Source organism: Parambassis ranga, chromosome 17, assembly GCF_900634625.1.
Source record: "Parambassis ranga chromosome 17, fParRan2.1, whole genome shotgun sequence".
NCBI classification, from domain to species: domain Eukaryota; kingdom Metazoa; phylum Chordata; class Actinopteri; family Ambassidae; genus Parambassis; species Parambassis ranga.
Genome location: NC_041037.1, coordinates 12,081,916 through 12,098,613, shown reverse-complemented (window position 1 = coordinate 12,098,613; position 16,698 = coordinate 12,081,916). Strand labels below are relative to the sequence as shown.

Below are 16,698 nucleotides of genomic sequence, written 5' to 3'. Positions count from 1 at the left end.
CAGCTTTAAAACTTCATACTTAAAATATTTAAATCTTAAAGTGAAACTGGGCATGCACTGATAAATACTAAATGTACTGAATACACCTTGCAAAAACTGTACTTTTACACTATTATTCGCTCTGATTTATTCCAGCGTTTCAATGTTGTAACTGGCTGCTAATGGAAACAAAACAAAAAGCACACGTTCTCCTCGTCATGAAAATACTGGATATTTACAGCCAGACGGGGGCGGTAATGGGAAGTTGGAGTCTTCCTGCTACAAAAAACAAAGGAGAAGAACAAGTAGGCTGAAGCAGCCAATCAGCGAAGGTTTTGCTTCGGTGTCGGACATTTCTGTTGTAGCGTTACAGATAATCAGGAAAATATTATTTCTTTGTTGATTTCCTACTTTTCTTGAGTCGGCTGGGGTTCGGGTTGATTTTTATTCACCTCTTGTACGCCGTAGGTACGTTTAGTCGAAATAGGTCTTGATATACGTGTAAGTTTTCGGTAACAGTAATGGTCGTTTGTCAACACTCTCCTCGGAGGGGGGCCCGTCCGTCCGCCTGATAACATGATCATAGGGGTGCTTGAGGTGGGGAGCGAATTTGTAGCAGCCGCTGACAGTCTATAGTTAGCTAGCTAAAATTCACCTTTCCCGAATGTATCTTTACTCTATTAACTGGCAATTTCTGTTCTGTATTAGTAGAATATTCATCTTAACAAATCGTCGTTTTTGTGCATCTTGTTATGTCTTAGATAATATTTGATTAGCCCCTTAATGTCAACTTCGTGTTACTATTACATCACTGTGTTATTAATGTGTATTAATGGGTAATATGAATCCAATACTGAGCACATATTCAGCCTCACTTTTGTTTCTGCTCCTCTGGTTTCCAGTGATTCATGTTAGCCCATCAGACAGCCTAATGAAGAAAAAGCCCAGCACTCTGCCACGTCCCAAACGTGGCAGGCAGGCCAGTGCCAGCTATGACTCTGCTACAGACCCATCCACTGCATCAGGCTCCATCATCCCAGCAAACCCAGATTCACCCCCACAAACCAGACACTTGAAATTGGCGCAGCAAAGTCAGACCCTCCTCAAGTTTTTAAATGAGGACCGGACTCGGCAGAAGTTCTGTGATGTGTCAGTGTCTGTGGGTGGGAAGATCTACAGTGCCCACAAGGTGGTGTTGGCCCACGGGAGCAGTTATTTCCATGCAGAAGTCTCCAAAAATCCTGCTGCAATGGCACATGTGACTTTGGACCATGTGGAGGACTCTGTTTTCCAGCACCTGCTTGGCTTTTTGTACACAGCTGAGTGTGTTGTTGCAGAGATGGATATCCCAGCTCTAACTGAAGCAGCTCGATTTCTGGATATGATGGATATATTAAAGCTGTTATGTGAAGAAGGGGAGGTCCACCCTGTAAGTGTGATTCAGGACCAAAATGAGACAAGAGGGTCTCCTGAGATGGAAATTACCTGCAGTGACTCACCAGGAACAGACACAAACATCCAGAGCCCACCTGATGTTAAGCACAGCCTGTTTAATAACCCCCTGAACAGCCTCTTAACTGAGAGTCAAACTCAGGAGGAGAAGACCACAGGTCAGAGGAATGCTGGCACTCGGAGATTAGCTCGTAGAAGAAGAACACCCAGCAAGTATAAGCGAGATGAGGTAGAGTGCTCTGTATCCACTCGTGAGAAAACTCTTACAACTGTGTCAGATGTAAGTGATGAGGCAGGGGAGAGGACAGTGGAAAACCAGGGTCCCAAAATGGATGGGAAGGAGACATCTAAACCAGCTCAGGGGGATGATGTAATGGATGAGCAGGAGGAAGAGGACGGAGATGGAGATGTGAACACAGACACTGTAAAAGTTGTTGAGGTTAGTGGTGCAGACAAGAGTGCTATTGAGCAGGCTTCAGAAAAGGAGGTTCGAGAGGTGGAGGTGCACGTACCAGCAGCAGGCAGCTCTAACCAGTGTCCAGTGTATCCTGAAGGTCTGGCCCCACTCACCGTCCAAATCGGCAGCAGGAAGGTTCTCAAGTGCCCCAAATGTGACAAGATCTTCGACCGTACAGGTGGGAATCACACTGAGTGTTATCAGTAATGTTTCATCAATGTTCCAGTATTACTTGTTGTAGAAATGTTACCAGCCAGCTAAACAGAATAATCACTATTTGTTTTCTGTTTTAGTCAAAGGTTAGACTGAAGGTAAATTCTCATTTTAGCATTAATGTGCAGAGTGTCTTTGTTGCTTATCACATTTTGTTGCGTTGTTCAGGAAAATATGAGAGTCACACCCGGGTACACACAGGAGAGAAGCCATTCCAGTGTGACATCTGTCTGCAGTGCTACTCCACCAAGTCGAACCTGACCGTACACAAGCGGAAGCACACCAGCGATGCTCCTGTTCAGAAGAAGGAGCACCAGTGCCCCTTCTGCAAGAAACTCCATGCCAGCACGAAGACCCTCGCCAAGCACGTCAGGAGGTGAGACACTGCTACTGCAAAGTCTACAGTGTGTGTGATTTACAGAGGAGTTTTACATTATGTACACCTGGGCCAACCAAAATGTGTGTATAACATACATATATTATTTACTACTTATATGTCTTTTCTTTCTGATTGTATTACTAATTTTAGCTTATTTGCATAAGACTCTTTGTATATCTTTAAAGACATTACCTGAGTGCATCATTGTGTGTTTGCACTGTTCTGTCAGGTTTCATCCAGACCACATCCAGGAGTTTTTTACGAAGAAGAAAAGGAAGAGTGAAGGCTGGAAATGTGCTGTAAGGGCTGGATTTAAAATATTATTGAGACATTAGAAAAAGTACATGTTGATGTTCATTACAATAAATAATAAGTAAATACATTATTAAGGTCTAACTATCTGTGATTTTTCTCAGACTTGTTTGAAGACCTTCACCCGCAGGCCTCATCTGCTGGAGCACATGATCCTTCACACCCAAGACCTTCCCTTTAAATGCTCCTTCTGTGACGAATACTTTAAGTCTAGGTTTGCGAGATTGAAGCACCAAGAAAAGTACCACTTAGGTGAGAGAGACACCATCAAAACATGGCAAACCTGTCAGTCTAAACTATATAATGATTTCACCAGTTACAGCTTCAGTGTATCTGAAGAGTTTGTCTCATTGGCAGGTCCTTTTCCCTGTGAGATCTGTGGCCGCCAGTTTAATGACTCAGGCAACAGAAAAAGACACATTGAGTGCACACACGGAGGGAAAAGAAAATGGACGTGCTTTGTTTGTGGCAAATCTGTAAGAGAAAGGTAGAACTCTTTGTACCAATACTACAGTACTTCTGTTATAATTATTAGCATCAATTACAACTATATCCTATCTTTATAGGACAACTTTGAGGGAACACTTGAGGATCCACAGTGGAGAGAAGCCATATCTCTGCAGCATCTGTGGTCAAAGTTTCCGTCATGGCAGCTCCTACAGGTGGGTCCAGCAAGATTTGAAGAGGATTGTGAACTTTTCAAGCTCTGAGATTGACGGATCTCCCATTAACGATCAAATTGTTTCTTTAACAGGCTCCACCTTAGAGTCCATCGTGATGACAAGCGCTACGAGTGTGACGAATGTGGGAAAACATTCATACGCCACGACCACCTAACTAAACATCAGAAAATACACTCTGGTAAGCAGGAGAGGCAAGAAGCAGCAGTAGGAAAATAAATACCGTCAACCTTCCCGATCAGTGTTCGCTTTAACTTGGCCTGTTTTTACAACAGGAGAGAAAGCACATCAGTGTGAAGAATGTGGCAAGTGCTTCAGACGCCATGATCATCTGATGGTCCACTACAAAAGTGTTCATTTGGGAGAGAAAGTTAGGCAGAAGTAGGTCAACTCACATTATAAAACCTCTCTATGGCATCACAGGCAGTGACCTACTGGTCTTTAAGCTGTTCGTTTTTTCTTTAGGTATAAAATAGCTGTACATCAGTGTGAGATTTGCAAGAAAGAATTCAAAGGAAAGTCCAGTCTAGAAATGCACTTTAGGACCCACTCAGGTAAGGGAACAAGTAACTGTGTGTCCGTCTGGCTGTCATATGTACTAGTCTTGTAAAAACAAATCAGCTTCTCAGCTTCCATGTTTTGTGTCACAGGTGAAAAACCCCACAGATGTCCTGAGTGCCACCAGACATTTCGGATCAAGAAGACCTTGACAAAGCACATGGTGATTCATTCAGATGCTCGTCCTTTTAACTGCCCCCACTGCAGCGCCACCTTTAAAAGAAAAGACAAGCTCAAATATCACGTGGACCACGTGCACAGCGTCCGCTTTACTGAGCAGCCTCTTGAAACACTCAGCGAGGACAAAATAGCCTCCATTCCCTTCGAGGAAACCTCAAAGACATACCACACTGAACCCAAGTCCCCACTCCAGACCAGCCCCACTCCCCTAAATGTCATTTTTGTTTCTGTCCCAATGGCAGGAGGAGCTCAAGGTGACTTTAACACTCACAGGGCCTCGTCTCTCACACCACAGTCTCACAGCGTTGTTAGCACACAGGCTCAGGGACAGCAGCAGCAGCAGCAGAACCCTGGCTACCAGGCCCCTACAGACCTGGCTTTCTTTGAGAAGTACACTCTCACCCCTCAGCCTGCTAACATTGTCCATGCGGTGAGGCCCGATCAGATGCTGGACCCTCGAGAGCAGTCCTACCTGGGTACACTGCTGGGACTAGATTCAGCTTCCTCTGTGCAGAACATCTCCAACTCTGATCACAGCACTCACTGATGCTCAGCAAAAACTCGGACAGTGCAACGAAATAACACAGATGAACAATATGGAAGGTGTTACTGACTCCCTGTTAGATTTTGGACCTGTACCACAGCTGGACATTACACAGAAAGTAATTTGTATGTCCTGTGGGAACATGTCATACAAAAAGCCAAGGCTGCATTACTTCAAACATGTTGGATGTCCAGATGTTTCAACCTTTTGAATGAAACTGACCTGGATGACTGAGAATCTTCATCAACATACTTCAACAATGTTTTCATTCACCTCATGTTTTATTTAGCACTTAAATATTTTTTTAAAGTACTGGTGACGGTTTTGATAAAGTAACAGTAAGTTGTTGGGGGGAAACGTTTCCCTTAGTGTAATTTGTGTGCAGCCTGTAAAACCTGTTATCACTGTGAGACACAGAGTTAACAACAAAGGAGGGATTCTTTTCCTCATGCAGCGTATAAATGAGCACAGTGATTAAATAATCATGTATTTATGGGTATGTATGTATCTAAAGCTGATTGAAATACAAATGTTAAATTAAAATGAGGGAGTCGTTCTGTTTTTAGTATAAAGAAAGAGTAATGCCAGAGAAAGGATCAAATCTTTGTTAAGGGTAGTGTATGAGGATTTGAATTTGTTAATGAGTCAAGTATGAAGAAATAACAACAATAACTAAAATGCAAAAGCACATATGGTCCAGTCCTGTTTGTCCAATTTTGAGGCATCTTTTTGTATTTATCACATAGACTTAAATGGTGAATTGTCTGTGCTCACATACATATACTCAGAGCACTTTATGCTACTTCACCTTTACATGGACAACTGCCCTGTGATAGCATCAGACCACGGACTTGAACCTCAGTGCTGCTTTTGACACTGTAGATCACAGCATTTTACTACACAGATTAGAACACGAGAGGAGGATTAAAGGAACAGCACCAGGCTGGTTTAAATCATATTTATCAGATAGATTTCCCTTCATGTTAATGATGTTTCCTCTCCTCTCATACACGGTGTTCCACAGGGTTCAGTGCTCGGGCCGATCCTGTTCACCCTCTACATGCTCCCCCTAGAGAATAATATTCAGAAGCAAGGCATAAACTTTTATTTTTATGCTGATGATACCCTGCTGTATTTATCCATGAAGCCTGAAGAGACAGAACCATTAGTCAGACTACAGGCCAAGTCATTTTTATCAGCTGACACATTTTACATACATTTATGCAGATATTTATTGATCAGTAAAAACAGTGTGCAGCGTTCAGTGTGCGATGGCAGAATTACAACTATGTGGCTTCAGCGGTCCCTTCTTCGTTTTCCTGTGTGTCCATCGGCGCTGTGCACGCTCCCTGGTTACAAAACAGATTTTAGAACAACAGTAAGATGTACATTAAATAAATAAAATGAATACATGATTAGTGGAATATTCAAGAGGAACACTCACGAGATGTATTGTTGGCGAGTAGCAGCCTGTCAACAGCCACACAGAAGCAGAAATATGTTATTGGGAGGTGAAGTCAGTCAATGTGAATGACTATTAGAATAGTATTTAAACATCAATGCACGATGCAGAATCAGTTTGCAGATAGACGTCTTTTCTGTTTTGTCTGTTTGTATAGATTGTCTTCAGTGTGTTAAGCCACCATATTTGATTAAAATGCAGTCAGCTCACAGTGATACTTACATTTGGTTAATGACAGGTTTCCATTAATGCAGCTGACCACAGAGTATTCATTAGGTGTCAATTTTTTTGTCACACATTCCTGTTTCAGGCTCTCACCCCGTTTAATGACTTTAACTCCATTGGGTATTAACTTTGGATACTTAGTAGTGTCAAAATCACAGTCGGTAGCTGCATAAAAGAAACAAAAACACCATGTTTTTCAGCAGGTCTTTGGAACATCAGTTCATGTTTGAGATTACAACACTGAGTGTATTCATATATACATTTGCACATTCTTCACTTACAGCATTTTTTACCATTAACCCATGTTCCACTGCTACATTGGATGTGATGTGTCTGTTTGTCTTCATTACACTGATACTGCAGCTCTGTACCATGAGAAAACACCTCCTGGTATTTATGAAGCAGGACTGCGTTGGGAATCATAAGGGGCTCAACACATGAGTTGTGACTTACTGTAGAAATAAGAGAGTAAATAAGGAACAGACAGAGGTGTTCTGCAGCTAAATAGAGCAACATGATTATCAGACTTACTCTCACAGACAGGCACAGAAGACCACACCCCATTCTTACACACAGCTTCTCTGGCCTTCGCGGGGTTAATCTCATATCCCGAGTCACAAATTAAGTTGATTCTGCTTCCATCCTCATACCAGCGCTTTGAGGGTGGAGTAGGATTAACATTAGGAGTAGTTGGTGGAATGCAGGATGTTTCATCTGAGGAGGATAAGAGCAGTGACAGTAAAGATTATTATACAAATAACAATTTATACTGTCGTGCCCGTTTAGCAAACCAGCGGTGACTCATGGGTCTGTCCTCACATGTGAGCCATGCATGATTTGCACAGAAATAATCACCTTATGGCCAAAAATAAATAAATACATTTAATGAAGTAGATGCTATCTCCTGCATTGGTTGTTAAAAATGTGTTTCTAAAACAGATTCAATATGCAGTTTTTGTCAAGCTAATGCTGGAATATATACTACACTAACAGATTATTATAACAAAATAGGTCTATTACTATCTACCTCTGTGCCACCATAGTTTTAACCACAAAAATTACATTTCGGCTTCACTGTATTCCCAATTACACCATCAGCTGGACTGGAAAAGACTACACAATACAGATCAGATTAGAAACAGATTAGAAACAGATTACACAAAAATCTGCCTCTGTCTCTCTTTTACAGAGACAAGGGTCTGGCAAATCTCCCTCATAATAATGATGCTGGTTGAGCATAAACTAATAAAGATGATGACAGGTTCACAACCCCGTGACAGCACACTTCAGTCCTGATGTACCATTACACATGTCCTGTCCCTCTCCAGACAGAAGGGACTTGGCCCGGGTGGTGAAAATGGCACAGGGGATTGTGGGGAGTCCACTCCCACAGCACGACTCTATATAGGACAGCTGGGTTCAAATGAAATACAGTGTTTTCAGTGGTTTTAATTGGGTAAATGTGTATGTGGCCCACAGCTTCTTCCCCAGGGTTCATCCATAGACTCAGCATTACATGTACAATATATTCATACCGGTCAGTTTAACAAGTTGATCTGCACTGCTACTTTTATTCTTTATTCTATATATATGTATATAGATTTATTTTAACTGTGCCTTGTTCATACAGAGCTGCTGGTTGTGCCTTGCATAATGACAATAAACATTCTTGATGTTCTGAACATGCATACAAAGCAGAATTATTTTTATATGTTTAGGCTTCATTTATTGTATTTTTTTCGACAATCCGGCATCACTGTGTTCTGTTTAATTTCTTCAGTGATCTGTCTTCTTCCTCTTGTTCATCTGATTGTATTCCTTCACTTTAAACACTTCTCAGAAGACCAATAAGAAAGCACTTACTTATACACTGTGGTTCATGAGACCATTCGCCATCGTGACACGTGCTTGTGGCCCACCAGCCCTCCACTGCTGGTTTAAGTCCACTGTCACAGGTGTAAGTGAGCGTTGTTCCGTCAGGATATGTTTTTTGTTCAGGGACACAGAAACCACCATTCAGGATGGGAGCATCACACGGCAGAGCTGCACTTTGTACTGAAACACAGCGAGAACAAAAAAAATACACACTTCATGTGCATTCCTCCAACAAGCAGACACATCCCTCTATGTGACAGAGTTTAATGTTCTTACCATGCAGCACTCCAGGAAACCACACCAGGAGAACTAATCCCAGACACCTCAGGCACATTTTGTCAGAGGATCACTCACCACACCACAGCACAGTTATGAGCCGTGATCCGATCTGGAGCGGTTAATAATTGTTGGGTTTAACCCCAAAGTTTAGAAGTTAAGAAATAGTAAACATTACACAGAGTATCAGTCATTAATGGACAAATAAACATCACACGCTCTTACTGACATTTTTAATGTATCTTGCTTAAATCAGGTTCCTGTGTGGCCATCGGCTCTGTGCACTCTCCCTGGTTACAAAACAGATTTTACAACAACAGTAAGATGTACATTAAATAAATAAAATGAATACATGATTAGTGGAATATTCAAGAGGAACACTCACAACATTTATTGTTGTCCAGTAGCAGCCTGTCAACAGCCACACAGAAGCAGAAATATGTTATTGGGAGGTGAAGTAGAATAGTATTTAAAAATCAATGCACGATGCAGAATCAGTTTGTAGATAGACGTCCTTCAGAGACAGTAATTATGACAAATAACAGATCTTTGTGTGGAAAGGTGCCCTGCAGGTTTTTAAGACAGTGTCTCGGGGTTCCAGTGTGTTAAGCCACCATATTAAGTAAAATGCAGTCAGCTCACAGTGATACTTACATTTGGTTAACTAAGTACACGGATCAAAGTATTTCTAGGGGTCGATGAAACTTAAGAAAACAATGCTTTATTTATTAGTAATTCATTAGTATTTACAGAGCAGGATTTCCCGGACTGCTGTGATCAGAGGTCAGTATTGTGAAACACCAAACCAACCAGTCAAATAAAAAGATCTGTTTACAAAAGTGGTTAAGGTAAAAAGAAATATACTACACACTACAAATAAATTCAAAAACAGACACACAATGAATGCTATGAAAGTTACTTTGTTTGACTTTCAACACATTTTCACATCAGATGACTGATTCACAGACCCAGGATCTCCCTCAGCAGTAACACACCGCCATGTTAGAGGACCTGTTTTATATATGCTGATAGAAAGGGAGTTTGCAATCTGCACCTTCACCACTAGATGTCACCCAATCCCACATGCTGCTCTTTTATATGTTTGGAGTCACAAGCGTCATAGAAACCGGTGCATAATGTGTAATGAAGAAATCATAATGTATAATCTATGAAAAGAACAGATGTGTTGAAGTAAAATTGTGATTAATTATGATTAATATCTGTTAAAATGTTTGCTACAACCTTGTCTTGTGTGAGGAGTGGATGTGCATAGTCCACAGGGGTCCACATCAAATTCACAGCTGTCCATGATGGGAGGATTCAATAATGACAATGTTGGAATTCCAGCTGAAGCCTTTAATCCAGTCATTTTTACATCAGTTGATTCATTTATTGCAGATATTTATTTATGCAAAGAGAGAATCACAGGATGACTCAGAGGGCTTTGATGGCTTCCATGCTGACTTCTTTGTAATCAGACAGCAAGGGCCAAATCAAAAACACCATCTTCCTGTGTGTCCATCGGCTCTGTGCACGCTCCCTGGTTACAAAACAGATTTTAGAACAACAGAACATGTACATTAAATAAATAAAATGAATACATGATTAGTGGAATATTCAAGAGGAACACTCACGGCTTTTATTGTTGGCCGGTAGCAGCCTATCAACAGCCACACAGAAGCAGAAATATGTTATTGGGAGGGGAAGTCAGTCAATGTGAATGATATAGTTTGTATAGATTGTCTTCTGTGTGTTAAGCCACCATATTTAATTAAATGCAGTCAGCTCACAGTGATACTTACATTTGGTTAGTGACAGGGTTCCATTAATGCAGCTGACCACAGAGATTTCATCAGGTGTCCATTGTTTGGTCACACATTCCTGTTTCAGGTCCTCACCCTGTCTAACGACTTTAACTCCATCAGGTATTAACTTTGGATACTTAGTGGTGTCAAAACGACAGTCGGCAGCTGCACAAAGAAAACAATAAACACCATGTTTTTCAGCAGGTCTTTGGAACATCAGTTCATGTTTGAGAGTTCACTTTGAGCTTCCTGCCTCTGATGTCTCTTGTAAGTAGCAAAGTGCAAAGTGGTATCTGCAGTGATTGAATCATTATTGCAGACTTTAACTGTTCAAGTTCATTCTTTCCACAGAATGCTGTGATTGGGCAGTTTTTTATCAGAACCTGCTGATAGGCTGTTTCATACAATGATGAAGGTTAGCCTCTGTATCAGGATCCCAGTCCTTTATGTGACTTTAGATTGTTGTTTCCCAGCTTTATAGGGACACTCACTGAACAGCCATACATGATTATGAATAGGAATTCTGTGTATTACCAAAGTAGCCACTAAATAAATACACCAGGTCTGATGCATGATGCAAATATCTGCTGAATAATGATGTGACATCGGTTGGAGATTACAATCTCACAAGCTATATAAGATATTGTTGAACTTAATACAATGAAAAAGGTAAAGTATAAAAAACAAAGAAGAAAGCAGTCGTCACTGCACATTGAAAACTTACTGCAGGATGAGCCTACGCTCCACATCCCAGCTGCACATTCAATGAATTGTTGTGTGTCTGCTCTATTTCCATCTTCACATTCATAACGCAATCTTGAACCTGTAGCAAACAGCTCCTGGTATTCCTGATCAATGATGACTGCATGTGGGATTTTAGGTGGCTCAAAACATGCATTAATAGTTTCTGTAAAAAAAAAAGACTCCAGATATGACATCCTTTAGCATTTAGTCAACTGACATTTTTTATCAGAAGGAAACTGGATGTGGAAAAGTGATGTGGAGTGATGCCTCATCAGTGTTTGATCCATCTATGTCAAGTGCTGCAGACTGATATCCACAAAGACACACACACAGCTCTCACCAACACATTCTGGCTGACGGGACCATTTGCCATTCAGACATGTGCTTGTTCCCCACCATCCGCTCACTGGAGGTCTTCGTCCATCGTGGCAGGCGTAGCTCAGCTTTGTTCCATGAGAGTAGGTCTGTTGCTTTGGGGCATAGAATCCACCTTCCAGAGTGGGAGCAGTACAGGACTGCTCGGGACTCTGTGCTGCAAAGCACCAAGCAGCAGGTTTCAGCTTTTCAACCATTTCAACAGAAAAATGTGAACGTTTTTATTGTTCTTACCATGCAGCACTCCAGGAAAACCAACCAGGAGAGCGAAGCCGAGGTACCTGATGAACATCTTCTGAGAAATAAAATCAAACCACGATGAAGCGGCTAAAAGAGTCCAGTCCAGACGAGGTCCAGTTAATCATTCTCCACTGCTGCTCGGAAGCCAGAACAAAGACGAGACAAGTTCATGTTGAATTGTACTTTGAGACCATCATGTATTTATTTATTTGTTACACACTGAAACACACATAAACACATGCTGTGGATGCTGCAGGTTTCTCTCTTCTTGATGTTTACACTACTGATTTAAACAGATTGTTATGGTTGTCATGTTTACCCTGCCTTCCTTGTTATTTTGATGATTGTTTTCCTCCTTTGTGCCCTGTTCTCTCCTCCTCTTGTCTTCTCTGCTGTTCTTCTTCCCTCCTCTTCTCAGCTCCTTCCCTCTCTCCTCCTCCCTTAGCTCTGCCCTCCTTCATGTAGTCTTCGTGTTGTCATATATTCCTGTCTTAGTCTCTAGTCCTGGTTGTCTGTGTTTTCCCCCTGTTCTCCCTCTTGTGCTCACAGTGTTGTCTTGTATTCCCTCCTGACCTCTCATGTGTTCTTAGTGTGTTTTGTAGTCTTGTCTTGGTTTGTAGTCCTGTGCTCCCTGGTTCTTCCTGTTAGTGTTCCTTCCTAGTTTCTCCCTCCTCCCTTATTGCCTGCTCCGTCCCTGATTGTGTCCACCTGTGTCTCGTCCTCCTTCTCTACTTAAGTCCTGTGCTTTCCTTTGTCCTTGTCGGATCTTTGTCGCTGTTTGCCCCATGATGTGTCTCGTCTCCCCTGCATTCCTCGGCAGTGTTCACCTCCTCGGCTCACCTTGTCCTCGTGTCGTCTCGTCCTCCCTTGGATTACCCTCATCCTCATGGTTTGCCTTTGTTTCTTCCCTCTTGTCTTGCCTGCCTTGTGATTTGTTTTTTGCCTTAGACCTCAGCACTGTTTGCAGTAGCTCGCCTTTAGTTCTCCCTGTTTTTGGACTGCTTAAGTTTTCCTCTTTGGAATAAAGTTCCTTTGTTTTTGAACTGTTGTCTGCGCCTGGGTCCTGAACTTACCAACATCACACATAACACAGATCTTTAGATTCATATCAGCTTCAATCACAGATCTGTGCTCGTCTTCATTATCTTATCTGTGATGATCATTTTATTACACTGTAATGTCTTTATCCAATCAATGTGATCAGAGGTTATTTTGTTGGACTATTCAATACCCTTGATTAGTTGATTGGTGAGAACAACACCTTGAAAGTGGGAAGTGACAGTTCTGTCCTTTCTGTCTGTAGAAGGTGTTGATGCTAAGCTAAGTCTATTAACATTGGAAGGACTGTGAAACACTATTTGTAAATAAAACATTGCATCCACCTCTGTTTAAACTTCAGACAAACATGTATTCAGACTGCTGTATCATTTATTTATGAATTCAGAGTGTTGATCACACTCACACAAACACACACAGCTGACTGACACACAACAATCAGCTCCAAACTTGTGTGTGTATATAGCTGGAAACGAACAAACACTTTTTAAAACTTTGTTGTCAGGCAGCAGTGGTTCCTCTGCTCTGCTTTATGGGCACCGTTTCTGATCAAAACACAAACAATAAAGAGAAAATGTTAGTTCATGTAAAAAGTGTCTTCCACAATTAAATACAATGTTAAGACTCACATATTGAATGTCGTCTTGATGACAACCTGAAGATGAGACAATCAGCACAGCAGTGAATACTTGATGACTGAATTCATATAAATGTTGCTAAAGACAGATCCACAGGTTCAAATAATGGGAAGTTTAATAGAAGTGAATTAAATGATCTTTCCATTTCTTAGTCTTATTAATATCAAAATGTGCACCTCCTCCTGCAGTCTGTGGACCGCTGTCAACAGATGTGTGTGTTTCCTCCGCAGCAGGTCCACCATGTCCTGGTTCTCCTAGATAACAATTAGAGGAGGCATTAGAGCCGAAGCACATACAGATATAGAGTCCGAAGCAAGGCAGCTGGACTTCAAGCATCTTCATGAGTTATAACTGTGTGTGTGAGTTGGGGGGGGGGGGTGTACAGGTTTGAATAGAATAGAATCAGCTTGTTTTGAATTTGGAGAATGTGTAGATGCTTTGCAGAGCGTGTTGAGCAAAAAAACGTGTTTATGTCTGTTAGCACACTGTGTACTTACTGCACTCTGGGCCTTCGTTCCAGCTTCCAGAGGAGCAGCGGATAGAGCCTTCACTGTTTGTTCCGTCTGTATTATATCCTTCTTTACATATGTACTGCACTTCTGTGTTGTGTGCAAACACCTCCCGGTATCCTCCGCTGATGATGGCCGCATTGTGCCTTTTAGGGGGCTCGCTGCATGCATTAGTACTTTCTGTGCACAAAAAGGAATCATAAACAGTCACATGATATGGCTCAGATCAGTGCCTGTTAGGGATCTGACAGACTTACTCTTACAGACACGCAAAGGTGACCATATACTGTCTGTACAGTAGATAGAAGCAGACTCTGCTTTGAGTTCATATCCTTCGTTGCATGTTACCTCAATCCGGCTTCCGTTTTCGTACCAACCCTTTGTGTTTGCTGTGATGTTTCCATTTTTGATGGTTGGTGGAAGACATGCATTTTCACCTGAAGACAAAAAAGAACGAATAATAGCAAGCTTTAGATATTTATATGAATATGTCTGATACCAGACCTGCACCACACTCCTGTAAAACTCAGCCTTCCATTGTTTTACTGCCGTTCAGTCACATTGAGAGCTGACTTAACAGATGTCTCAAAAAGGTGAAATACTGTTATGATCACAGACAATCTGAGTTTGTAACATAAACAAAGCAGCTCAGATGTTTGAACACTTACTTATACACTGTGGTTCATGAGACCATTTGCCATTCTGACATGTGCTGGTCGCCCACCAGCCCTCCGCTGCAGGTTTAAGTCCACTGTCACAGCCGTAAGTTAGGGAGTCATCATGATGAAAACTGTTTTTTTGTGGGATCACATATCCATCATCAAGCTTGGGAGCAGGACACGGCTGCCCTGAAACAGAGGACAAAGTGAGCACTGCACTGAAATTATTATTATTTTTTTTTGGACAAACTGAAAAGGCTCTGGGTGACAGATTGTAATACTCTTACCATGAAGCAGTCCTGGAAGCCAAATCAGAAGCGCAAATCCCAGCCAGCTGATGCACATTTTGTCAGGTATTTCAATGCTGCACAGCAAAGCAGAGCACAAAGCTCAAAACCAGTCAAATACTGCTCAGGACACTTTAACTAAAAGCTGTGAAGAGGAGGTGCAGCAGAGGCAGACTAAAGCTAAAAAGAGGCACTGTGCAACCACTCCCCTTCTCTTCCTCCTCCTCCTCCTCCTCCTCTCTCTCTGTTCTCTAAGATGAAAAGTTTGAAAAAAGTTCAATTCAAACAGAGTAAGTCCAAGTTCTGGCATTAAAAAAAACAAGATATTGTCTTTGTGTGTTCTGTATCACTTCCCAGCAGCGGTCTGCAGTGTCCAAGTTCTTTAGAGTTCACATTTCCAAACGACAGATGAAGCTGTGTCCAGAGGTCAGTGTTTAGAAATAACAAACACAGCCGGGCCAAAGCTCAGACTGTAGTCAAACAAGTGGTTCTGTGACCACAGTCTGTCCTTACTGGTAATAAATAAAACTAGATGAAGAATCATGCTCCATGCTGCTAAAAAGTGACTCATATTAATATCCATCAGTTCAGATTTGTTCACATGTTTTGTGATCCTTGTCAAAGCTTCACTTAAACAAAACCAAAACATACATAAACTGAAAATGAATGTGCAGTCTGTGCTTTATCGTAAATGAAATACACACATTTAAATCCAAGATGTGAAGAAAAAGTTGGAGGACTGGTCACTCCTGCAAAGACAGCCACCAGAAGAGTCTTTTTTGCAAAATGATGGGGCTGTATTTTTTATTGCTGCTGTTGCAGGTGAGTGTTAGTTTGAAGACACGGACACAGACTGCATCGTTTTGTTTACCTGCATGTCGGAAAAGCAACCTCCATTCAAACAGAACAAAAGTACAGTTTATATAGACCACGCTGTGAACCACTGAAGATTGACAGCGAGGAGGACCTCATATGAACTGTGAAGCACGGTGGTGGAGTCATGGTGTCATGGTTTAGGTTTACTTTGTACTTGTACTCCTGTTTAGCATATGAACTGATTTTTTTAATGTTACACAGGTGAATGTCACATTCTGGTGATCTTCACTTTTCAGGAAGTGATGGATGCTTATTGCTGGATGTTCAGAACAACACAGCAGATCTGTGGCACATCACAAAGGCACCACACTAATAAGGGATCTTCTGCATGTACTGTGTCTCCAAGGACGACTTCAAAAAGTGAGGGGTCAAAGGTCTGGATCCATTTTGATCTCCTGTCTGAGAGCTTTGGTCTCCAGAGGCCTGTATTGATTTCTCCTTCCTCTATCTGCTTTACAAATCATGTTTTGCCCTCGCTGATTGATCTGGAGGCTTGCTTCCCAATGTCTTCCTGGGTTTCTTCTAGTTTATCCTGTGTCATGTCCCACCGCATGATGAATTATGTGTCAAAGAACATTTTAGAACGTTGGGACACCAGGACTTATTCACTGTCCCACAGGACAGCTCGCCGTGATCGTATAGTGGTTAGTACTCTGCGTTGTGGCCGCAGCAACCCCGGTTCGAATCCGGGTCACAGCTTTACACTAGTGCCCCCACAGGGGGCATTCGGACAACGTTAGGGGGGAATTTTGAACGAGACAGCTGAGAGCTCAAATGGGGGCCGTTGGTCACTGTCTGCCTGTCCCACCGGCTGCCACTCTTCCACATGCCTTTCAAAGACTGTGGAGGTAAGCATGTTTTTTAATTTCTTTACTGCAGTGGTCAAAAGTTCAAGAGGTCAAGAGTCCTACACACAG

At 41.9% G+C, this 16,698-nt stretch overlaps 4 protein-coding genes and 1 non-coding gene across 9 annotated transcripts; 2 read left to right on the top strand and 3 right to left on the bottom strand.

Annotated features, from left to right (window-relative positions):
* Positions 1 to 311: 311 nt before the first annotated feature.
* On the top strand, positions 312 to 5,295 carry zbtb41 (zinc finger and BTB domain containing 41). Of its 3 annotated transcripts, none has more exons than XM_028427598.1 (11): positions 312 to 443; positions 882 to 2,066; positions 2,270 to 2,477; positions 2,710 to 2,779; positions 2,897 to 3,044; positions 3,150 to 3,279; positions 3,359 to 3,454; positions 3,547 to 3,653; positions 3,748 to 3,853; positions 3,938 to 4,026; positions 4,123 to 5,295. In XM_028427598.1, exons 2-11 carry the CDS (start codon positions 911 to 913, stop codon positions 4,755 to 4,757), a joined length of 2,745 nt encoding a protein of 914 aa, XP_028283399.1. In that variant the 5' UTR covers positions 312 to 443; positions 882 to 910; the 3' UTR covers positions 4,758 to 5,295. The 3 variants fall into 3 exon arrangements, with proteins under 3 accessions (XP_028283399.1, XP_028283397.1, XP_028283398.1); XM_028427596.1 differs by having other exon boundaries at positions 312 to 447; XM_028427597.1 differs by having other exon boundaries at positions 436 to 576.
* A 634-nt stretch (positions 5,296 to 5,929) lies between these two features.
* LOC114449767 (complement factor H-like) lies at positions 5,930 to 8,753 on the bottom strand. Its single transcript, XM_028427599.1, has 7 exons — positions 8,593 to 8,753; positions 8,305 to 8,496; positions 6,973 to 7,155; positions 6,723 to 6,893; positions 6,439 to 6,606; positions 6,199 to 6,224; positions 5,930 to 6,103 (listed from the first exon to the last, which is right to left on the bottom strand). Exons 1-7 carry the CDS (start codon positions 8,648 to 8,650, stop codon positions 6,041 to 6,043), a joined length of 861 nt encoding a protein of 286 aa, XP_028283400.1. The 5' UTR covers positions 8,651 to 8,753; the 3' UTR covers positions 5,930 to 6,040.
* A 1,180-nt stretch (positions 8,754 to 9,933) lies between these two features.
* On the bottom strand, positions 9,934 to 13,016 carry LOC114449769 (complement factor H-like). Its single transcript, XM_028427604.1, has 7 exons — positions 12,076 to 13,016; positions 11,751 to 11,890; positions 11,482 to 11,673; positions 11,122 to 11,304; positions 10,395 to 10,562; positions 10,227 to 10,252; positions 9,934 to 10,132 (listed from the first exon to the last, which is right to left on the bottom strand). The coding sequence occupies exons 2-7, from the start codon at positions 11,806 to 11,808 to the stop codon at positions 10,067 to 10,069; spliced, it is 693 nt and encodes a 230-aa protein (XP_028283405.1). The 5' UTR covers positions 11,809 to 11,890; positions 12,076 to 13,016; the 3' UTR covers positions 9,934 to 10,066.
* Positions 13,017 to 13,162: 146 nt separating this feature from the next.
* On the bottom strand, positions 13,163 to 15,267 carry LOC114449768 (complement factor H-like). 3 transcript variants are annotated; one of them, XM_028427603.1, is made up of 7 exons: positions 14,906 to 15,267; positions 14,628 to 14,831; positions 14,308 to 14,396; positions 13,948 to 14,139; positions 13,627 to 13,704; positions 13,442 to 13,467; positions 13,163 to 13,357 (listed from the first exon to the last, which is right to left on the bottom strand). In XM_028427603.1, exons 1-7 carry the CDS (start codon positions 14,961 to 14,963, stop codon positions 13,300 to 13,302), a joined length of 705 nt encoding a protein of 234 aa, XP_028283404.1. In that variant the 5' UTR covers positions 14,964 to 15,267; the 3' UTR covers positions 13,163 to 13,299. The 3 variants fall into 3 exon arrangements, with proteins under 3 accessions (XP_028283404.1, XP_028283401.1, XP_028283403.1); XM_028427600.1 differs by having other exon boundaries at positions 14,217 to 14,396; positions 14,906 to 15,253; XM_028427602.1 differs by having other exon boundaries at positions 14,217 to 14,396; positions 14,628 to 14,807; positions 14,906 to 15,235.
* A 1,141-nt stretch (positions 15,268 to 16,408) lies between these two features.
* Positions 16,409 to 16,480, top strand: trnah-gug (transfer RNA histidin (anticodon GUG)). The gene has a single exon. It is a non-coding gene; the product is annotated as a tRNA-His (tRNA).
* The last annotated feature ends 218 nt before the right edge of the window (positions 16,481 to 16,698 follow it).